This window comes from Lepus europaeus, chromosome 12 (genome assembly GCF_033115175.1).
Source record: "Lepus europaeus isolate LE1 chromosome 12, mLepTim1.pri, whole genome shotgun sequence".
Classification (NCBI taxonomy): Eukaryota; Metazoa; Chordata; class Mammalia; order Lagomorpha; family Leporidae; genus Lepus; species Lepus europaeus.
The window spans coordinates 75,329,618-75,338,750 of NC_084838.1; the positions used below are offsets into that span (position 1 = coordinate 75,329,618).

The window sequence follows — 9,133 nt, forward strand, 5'->3', positions numbered from 1 at the left end:
CAACAGCTAGGGCTGGGCCAGGCCGAAGCCAGGAGCCAGGAGCTTCTTCTGGGTCTCCCACATGGGTTTAGGGGCCCAAGCACTTGGTCCATCTTCTGCTGCTTTCCCATGCGCATTAGCAGGGAACTGGATAGGAAGTAGTGCAGCTGGGACTCGAACTAGCGACCATATGAGATGCTGGCATTGCAGGCGGTGGTTTAACCCATTATGCCACAATGCCAGTCCTAGTACCTCTTTCTTACATGAGGGTCTTATGACCTGCTTCAAGGAAAAGTCAAAAAATCTTTGCTGGTGTGGGTGGGATATGACCTAGCTACTTGGAGGATGGGTATTTTATGCAGTGGTTAAAGTTGCTGCTTGGGACACCTGCATCCCATATCAAGAGTGCCTGGTTCAAGTCCTGACTGTGCCACTTCTCTTTCTAGTTCCTACTCTGGGAGGCAGCAGAAAGCTCCAGTGCTTTGGATCTCTGCCACCCACATGAGATTGCTGAATTGAGTTCTGGGCTCTAGGCTTTGTCCTGGCCCAGCCCTGGCTGTTGTGGGCATTTGGGGAGTGAATGAGGGAATAGAAGATTGAGCTCTCTCTCTGTGTCTCTCTCCCTGTCTCTTCTTTGTATCTCTCTTTCTCCATCCCTGCCTTTCAAATAAAATGAAAATAAATAAACATTAAAATAAAAAGATGCTGCTTGGATTGCCCACATGCCATATCAGAGCACCTAGGTTTGAGTGCCAGCTCTGCTTCCAATTGCAGCTTCCTGTTAATTTGCTTCTTGAGAGGTTGCAGGTGGTTGCTCAAGTAGATGGGTCACTGCCACCTATGTGGGAGACCCATGTTGAGTTCCCACTTCCTCACCTTGTCCTGACCCAGCCCTGATTGTTGCCTCTCCAAGTTCTATTTTACAAGCGGTTTCTTATTTTGCTTTAGTGTTCTGAATTATTGCTTCACTTTTTTACTTTGTTTCTGTGGCATCAGACATGGCAGAAGAAGAGTTAATTTTAAGTTCAAAGGAAAATAAATTAGAAAAATAGTCTAAAATGAATGATAGCAAAGTCATGTTATATATTTAATTAAAGTTTTACCCTTGGGGCTGGCACAGTGGTGTAGTGGGTAAAGCTGCCGCCTACAGTGCCAGCATCCCATATAGGTGCTGGTTCAAGTCTTGGCTGTTCCACTTCTGATCCAGCTCTCTGCTATGGCCTGGGAAAGCAGTAGAAGATGGCCCAAGTGCTTAGGCCCCTGTACCTACGTGGGAGACCCGGAAGAAGCTCCTGGCTCCTGGCTTGGGATTGGCGCAGCTCTTTGGGGAGCTCCACTGGCGAGTGAACTGTCGGATGGAAGGCCTCTCTCTCTCTGCCTTTCCTTCTCTCTGTGTGTAACTCTGACTTTCAAATAAATAAATCTCTATTTTTTTTTTTTGACAGGCAGAATGGACAGTGAGAGAGAGAGAAAAAGGTCTTCCTTTTGCCGTTGGTTCACCCTCCAATGGCCGGCGCAATGCGCTGATCTGAAGCCAGGAGCCAGGTGCTTCTCCTGGTCTCCCATGCGGGTGCAGGGCCCAAGGACCTGGGCCATCCTCCGCTGCACTCCCTGGCCACAGCAGAGAGCTGGCCTGGAAGAGGGGCAACCGGGACAGAATCCGGCGCCCCGACCAGGACTAGAACCCTGTGTGCCGGCACCGCAGGTGGAGGATTAGCCAGGTGAGCCGTGGCACCGGCCCAAATAAATAAATATTTTTAAAAAATTAAAAAGTCTTACCCTTGAATAATATTTAATGTAGTTCTCTACTTTTCATGAATTCCTTTTTCACTCCCTCTAAGGAGGACCTGGATTTGGAAGGTGAGAAGGTCTCTGAGAAAACTCAAGTGGCAATCTGTGCTTAGTTATTGTTATTCTCAGAGGCAATTATGAATCAAACCTTCTGCCCCTTTTCTTCTGTGCTGGGAATTTACAGGTTTCCTCTCTTTAGGGTTTTTCTAATATGAGAAGAATTTACTGGCATAGAAAAGCATTGTTTCCCAGTCTCTCCTGCTTTGTCTCTTACCTTTCTCCCCTTTATGTACCTGCCTCAAACTGCCTCTTTCCTTGGCCTCCCAATACGCCGCTTTGCCTGGAACATGTTTTCTTTCATCAGGTGTCAGCCCCTGTCTACCTACTTCTCCCCTCATCAGGCCACAAACCATTCCTGAGGTTTCATGGTGCATAGAATTGAGGGAGAAGCAGATGGTAGAGAAACACACATATCACTGCACTGTAGAAGGCAGGAGAAGAGCAGCAATTCATACATTCCAGAATATTGAGCACTCTCTTTGACCTCATGGTATATTTTTGCTTCTCACTGGAGTTAATTGTAGTCTTTAAAGATGTTGGTAAGTCATAGTTCTAATTTGCCAAAAGCAACAGTCATTCCTGATACAAAAATCATTAAGCTAAGAATAAAGCAATATGAATATATGGAGTCCTATATTGAGACATTCTCACTATTAAAAGCCAGGTTTTCCAACTAAATAAGATCCATTTTAATCATGTTTGAAAGCTGAATTATTGATTTTGAAAATGACAAGTTTTGTTTCATTTGGCAACCTTTTGCTGTTTTTAAATTTGCTATATGTTTTGATATGATTTTTTGAGATATAGTGATTCCTTGAATGAGGAAAGAAAAAATAGTAAAATTTCAAAATAAGTCTATTTTATTATAAAATAATTTTAATATAAAAGAAGAGTTAACATGAGATGTATCTTCTTAGCCTATTTTTGAGCAGGTCTCTAGAACCTTTCCGTCTTGTGTAACCATTGAACAGCAGCTACCTGTTTCTGCCTCCCTGCAGCCCTGAAAGAGTGAATTAAATCACCAACACCCAGTGGGAAGATTTTTTTTGTGTAATTTTTTTAGATGAAGTAGTGTTTTGTGTAAATACTAACTCATTCATGAATTCTGTAGAATTTAGAAAATGGAGTAGTTGATTCCCAAAATCATCAGATATAAGGGGAAAACTATAATGCATTTTATATTTCGTTAGTCAACAAAATGTCATGAAAATGATCCTTACTTTTCATCTTAAAACTTGTGATTTAAAAAAATATATTGATATTACTGTAAAAATTATTCATAATTATTTTTCATGATTTACAGAGTATTACTACAGTTACATTCGAGGTACCAGGAAATGTAAAGGAAGAAAGGCTAAATGAATTTATTCAGGTGAATGCAATTTTTAACTAATCATTGATTTATCAACTGTTTTGTTACCTGGTTGGTGCTCTTAGCAATGCTTGGTCTTACTAAAACATGTCTCCTGATGCAGAATCTCCTGTGGGAAAAGAATGTAACAAACAAGGACCGTCACTGCATGGAGGTCATACGGCTGAAGGTGCAGTATTCCGTTTACTCTCTCAGACTTTTGGCCAAAGTCCCTTTCTTGGCTGCTAAATACAAATCATGTTTGGTTTTAAACAGAAGTTACTTTTGTCTACTTTGATTTTTCTTTATCATTTCTATTGCTAAAAAGGAGCTTTGAAAATTACTGCATGAAACATGATTTATTTGCACAGCTTCAATTAATGTTGCAGCTAAAACAGTCGGTTTGCTTGAAATGTTATCCCTTGGTTTCCACTCCCAGGTGTTTTAAGCAGATACATGGCTGGATTCTTACCAAACTCTGTACTTGGTTCACAGATTAATCACCTAGAGAAAACGGTTCAGTTTTCTGAGAGAGCTTATTTTCAGAGAGAAGTAATGAAGTTCTGCTGTGGTTGGACCTTGTATACAGACACTTAAAAGCACTAGAATAATTCTTGTTCTGGGTTTGGAAACCCAATCTCTCTTACTTGATATTTAGGTATTTATGGCACAAAGGGTGTTTTTTTTCCTAAGGGGCAGCAGTTCTCTGTTTATAATTAACCATTCAGTGGCCATTTGAGTATGTATGTGTCCCTACATGCACATAAGGTTTGTATGATTACCACTTATTGTATCCAGTGTAGCTACTGACTCCCTGGGGTTCCCTAGAATGTCAGGGGTTGAGACTGTCAAGAACCTGTTTATGTTTAGATTGCTGCACTCCCCTTGCTGCCTCCACCTGGGAGTGGATCTCTAGAGGACACAGGTGAATCCCGTCTGCTTGTAAATCACTCTGATTGAGAGGAAGAAGGCCAGATCCTGCTGCTGTTTTATAACTGCAAGGCCATCTGCATTCTGTGATGCTGACAGCACGGATCCTTCTCTTTTGGCAGGGGCTGGTGTCAATCAAAGAAAAACCACAGCAAGTGATTGTTCAAGGTGTCCATGAGCTCTATGATCTGGAAGAGACTCCAGTGAGCTGGACAGATGACGCTGAGAGAACAAATCGATTGGTCCTTATTGGTAAGTAACAAAGGGTTATGTCTAAAGCAAAGTAAAAAATATATTTGAAAGGGCAATAAGGTTAGCCAAATCAGGCCCTCTATTGTAACTCAGTAAGCTTGTGGTGAGTATTTGTCTTAATCATGTGATGGCATAAAAACTTGTTAGGCCTTTTCCTCCTCTTCAAACAATTTTAGAGAAGTGATTATTCCAAGTATTATTTTTAAACTGGGTAATTAAGGAATCAATTTCCATTTTTTTTGTAGATGTCTCATGATAATCAAGCATTTAGTTATGGGGAATTGAGAGGTGAACTGTGTCATTTTATGCATAATATAATCAAGCTGTGTTTTGTTTTGTTTACAGGGAGAAATTTAGATAAGACCATCCTTAAACAACTATTTATAACTACTGTAACAGAAACAGAAAAGCAACAGATAACACGTTTCAAAGAAGATCAAGTTTGTAACACTGAAAGCATTTCTTATCAAAAAGTTTGATAAAATGAAAAGTTTCCTACTGCACATATTTCAAACAGCTATTCTATTCATTATTTCTGTGATAAATTCCAGTGTACCTTAAAATGGTGTCTATTCTGTAGAAGACCTATAATTTAGTAAATTGACACTTTAAAACATTTGCTATTCATATAATAGCTAGATTTATTTATTTATTTTTGAGACGGGTTTCACAAAATATTTTTCAGAATTGGTTTGGGAGCTTATATATGCTGAGTTTCTCATCCATGGAAGTTAGTTATAATAATGATAATAAGAGGGGCCGGAGTTGTGGCATAGAAGGTAAAGATGCTGCCCTTGATGCTGGCATCCTATATGGGTGCTGGTTCATGTCCTGACTGCTCCACTTCTGATCCAGCTCCCTGCTAATGACCTAGGAAAAGTAGCAGAAGATGGCCCAAGTGCTTAGGTCCCTGCCACCCACATGGGAGACCCAGATGAAGCACCTGGCTCCTGGCTTTGGCCTGACCCAACCCTGGCTGTTGTGGCCATATGGGGAGTAAACCAGCAGATGAAAAGTCTCTCTCTTTTTCTGGCTTTCCCTTTTTTCTCTGTAACTCTTTCAAACAAATAAATAAATCTTTAAAAAATAATGATAAAATTTTCTGTAATATTGTCATTTTCCCTTAATATTGTCATTTTTTGTTAGCTGATTGCAGAAACACAATTATTACGTTGTTATTACAAAGTTTTTACAAAACAGTGTCACTATTTTTATTAAATACAAGGTTTGTCACTAGAGACTTAAAAGTAGAAGAGATTTTAATTTTTTCTTAAAGATTTATTTATTTACTTGAAAGGCAGAACAATGGGAAGAAAGAGAAACAGAGACCAGGGAGAGACAGAGAGACAGACAGACACTGATTCCATCTGCTGGTTCACTCCCCAAATGTCCTTCTGTGTCTCCCAAGTGGGTGACAGGGGCCCAGGCACTTGGGCCATCTGCTGCTGCTTACCCAAGCACATTAACAGGGAGCTGAATCAGAAATGGAGCAGATGGGACTCCAGTCATGCTCTAGGGTGGGCTTCTGGCATTATAAGTTGCAGCTTAACCTAGTTTGCCACAACACTGGCCCCAGAAATCTTATTTTTAATCAAAGCTAAGCCTTACTGATAGTTGGTAATGAAACGTCAGCCATTTATTTTGTAATATATTTGGAAGATTTCAATTGTAGAATACATTTTACTACTGATAATTCATCTTGGTTTTTTTTTAACTTCTTTAGTTTTTAGTATAAGCTCAAAAGCAATGAGGTACAAAATATCAACTATAACTGCAGATGACTCTCGATAGTTAATAATCTTTATTTAAATGGTTAGTGTGTAAGTATACAGTGGCTCAAGTTTCTCCTAGTTCTACTAAAGGCTGAGTCACCATCACTATACTCAAATTGTAAGGAGCATAGATGGAATTTAGTGAAGAGTTTCACCAAATTAATTACCAATTTCTTTTGAAAGTTTCCCTCAGAATTTTAAATAAAGGAGTTACATCTGTATGTTTTGAACAGTTACAGTGGATAGGGGCAGAAGGCTGTTTGATTAAGTTATCACAAATTGGTATTGCTATTGTGTTGTTTTGGTTATGCCAATGTGGTGATCTTGATCTCCCTTCCTTCTCCCTCTGTACTTTTTCTTTTTCTTTTTTTTTTCTTTGAGAGGCAGAGAGAAAGCTCCATTCAGCTGTGCCACTCTCCAAGGGACTGTAGCAGCTGGAGCCAGGGAGTGAGCACTCAGTTCAGTCTTCCATATGGACAGCAGCAGCCTACCCACAGTTCACGTTTGAGAGATAACTCTTTATTTTTTTATTTATTTGACAGATAGAGTTAGACGTGAGAGAGAGAATCAGAGAGAAAGATCTTCATTCCGTTGGTTCACTCCCAAAATGCCTGCTACGGGCAATGCTGCGCTGATCCAAAGCAAGGTGCTTCTTCCTGGTCTCCCATGCGGGTGCAGGGCCCAAGGACTTGGGCCATCCTCCACTGCCCTCCCGGGCCACAGCAGAGAGCTGAACTGGAAGAGCAGTAACCGGGACTAGAACCTGGTGCTCATGGGATGCTGGCGCCGCAGGCAGAGGATTAACCAAGTGAGCCACGGCACTGGCCCTGAGAGATAACTCTTACTGTGTGAGAGTGTGTTGTCCTGTAGAAAGTCTACTGATCTTCAAGTCAAATTTTTGCTTTAATTCCCTCTTTGCTGGCTCTTGGCTGTGTAATCTCAAGTTAAGTGTTTGTTCTGAGAATGGTTTCCTTATTTATAAGATGGATAGTGGGCCAGCATCGTGGCACACCAGGTTAAGCTGCCACCTGCAGTGCCAGAATTCCATATCCAAGTACTGGTGCTTTGGCCCTTGCCATCCACATGGGAGATCCAGATGGACTTCCAGGCTCCTGGCCTTGGCTGGGACCAGTCGAGGCCGTTGGGGCCATTGGAGAGTGAACCAGGTGAAGAAAGATTCTCTCTCTCTCTGCCAGTCTGCCTTTCAAAATGAATAAATAAATCTTTAGGAAAAAAAATTCATAGTGATAATATCAACCATTTAAGAAGTAAATTGGTTTGTAATGTACCCAACTCAGCTGCTGGCACATAGCAGAGCCTTGATAAGTATTTTATTCTTCCTAACAATTTAAAGTTGTTTTATAATTAATGTGGTCACAATAATAATATTCTTTGGCAAATAATAAATGTCTAAAGCTATCTGTTATAGATCATGAGGGAAGTTATAATCAGTTGTCCTATTGTGGTAGCAGTGTATGAAATAATATTAATGTGTACTTTTGAGTATTTGTAAAGATGATAAATGTTTTTTCTTCTAAGATATGATTTTTTTTGTTACACACCTGTTGCAGGAATATATATGTAGGTTGTTAACATGCAAACATTAGAGATGAAGACAGTCTTCCTTGGTCCTTCCCCTTCATCCTTGTCCCTTTGGAGGGATAAGCGACGTTCGTCCTTTCAGACATGTCTAGTCACTCATTCTATCTTACAACATGAATAGTTTTCCTGGAATCAGAGACACAGTTTAAGCTGCTTCTTCAAGAAACTAAGAAACTTTTCACAGATATCTCCAAGAGGTTTATTTTTGTAACCTGTGTTAAATAAAACATTCTTTATCTATTATAATCAGTTTAATTAAAAGAAAATATTCGATTATTAGTCTTAGATCTTTCCATGTTCTTGCATATAAACGATACTCTTTAAGTGTTACACGGAAAATCATAGTATGCTATACAATACATCCATTTAAAAAATTATTAGGGCCAGTCATGTGGTATATCAGGTTAAGCCACCACCTGTGATACTGACATCACGTATGGGCATGGATTCCTGTCCCATCTACTCTACTTCTGATGCGGCTTCCTGCTAACGCACCTGGGAAGGCAGCAGAAGATGGCCTAAATTCTTGGGCCTCTGCCATCCATGTGGGAGACCTGGATGAAATTCATGGCTTCTGGTTTCACCCTGGTCCAGCCCTGACCATTGTAGACATTTGGGGAGTGAACCTGCAGATGGAGGATCTCTCTGTCTCTTCTCTATCCATAACTCTACCTTTAAAATAAATAAATCTCTTTAAAAAAATTATTGAGAGTTTCCATGTTGCCTAGCTATTACTTATGGGGCTAAAACGGCACAGAACAAATGAAGGCCAGGTTGTCGTGTTGCGATCTGATGGAAGGGCATATATAAATGAGAAAATAGAAGGTAGCCTTAAGCAGGCTGGTAAAAATAAAGTTCTGTGTCAGAATGAGTGGCCTTAGAGGGCCTCTCTGAGGAAAAATGGCCCATGAGAGCTGAATTAAAAGGAGTCATTCATACAAAGTCAAGGAGAAGGCTCTGTGAATAGAAGGCAAGTAGTGTAGAGGCCCTTTTGGTGGACACCAGCACCATGTCTTTGGGGACCAGGAAGGAAAAAATGTAGCAGAAGGTATGAGGTGAAATTGGAGTTGTGAGCCAGGGCAAGGTTTGTTGCTCCTTGTAGGACAGAGTAAACATTTGGATTGGGGCCAGCACTATGCTGTAGCAGGTTAAACCTGTAGTGCTGGCATCCCATATGGGTGCCAGTTCATGTCCCGGCTGCTCCACTTTCCTTACAGCTCCCCATTAAAGATGACTGGGAAAGCATAAGAACATAGCACAAGTGCTCAGGCCCCTGCTCCCACGTGGGAGACCCAGATGAAGCTCCTGGCTCCTGGTTTTGCCCTAGCCCAGACCTGGCCGGTGTGGCCATCTGGGGAGTGAACCAGTGAACGGAAGATTCTCTCTCTCTCTCTCT

The 9,133-nt window shown here is 41.0% G+C and overlaps 1 protein-coding gene across 4 annotated transcripts in view; it reads left to right on the forward strand.

Moving 5' to 3' along the window:
• Positions 1 to 7,983, forward strand: part of LOC133771939 (putative COBW domain-containing protein 7) — a 57,330-nt gene extending 49,347 nt beyond the window's left edge. For all 4 annotated transcript variants that reach the window (XM_062208375.1, XM_062208376.1, XM_062208378.1 and 1 more), the window contains 4 exons: positions 3,134 to 3,202; positions 3,306 to 3,371; positions 4,234 to 4,363; positions 4,709 to 7,983. In XM_062208375.1, coding sequence (XP_062064359.1) covers positions 3,134 to 3,202; positions 3,306 to 3,371; positions 4,234 to 4,363; positions 4,709 to 4,842 — 399 coding nt within the window. In that variant the 3' untranslated portion in view covers positions 4,843 to 7,983. The remainder of the gene's footprint in view (positions 1 to 3,133; positions 3,203 to 3,305; positions 3,372 to 4,233; positions 4,364 to 4,708) is intronic.
• The last annotated feature ends 1,150 nt before the right edge of the window (positions 7,984 to 9,133 follow it).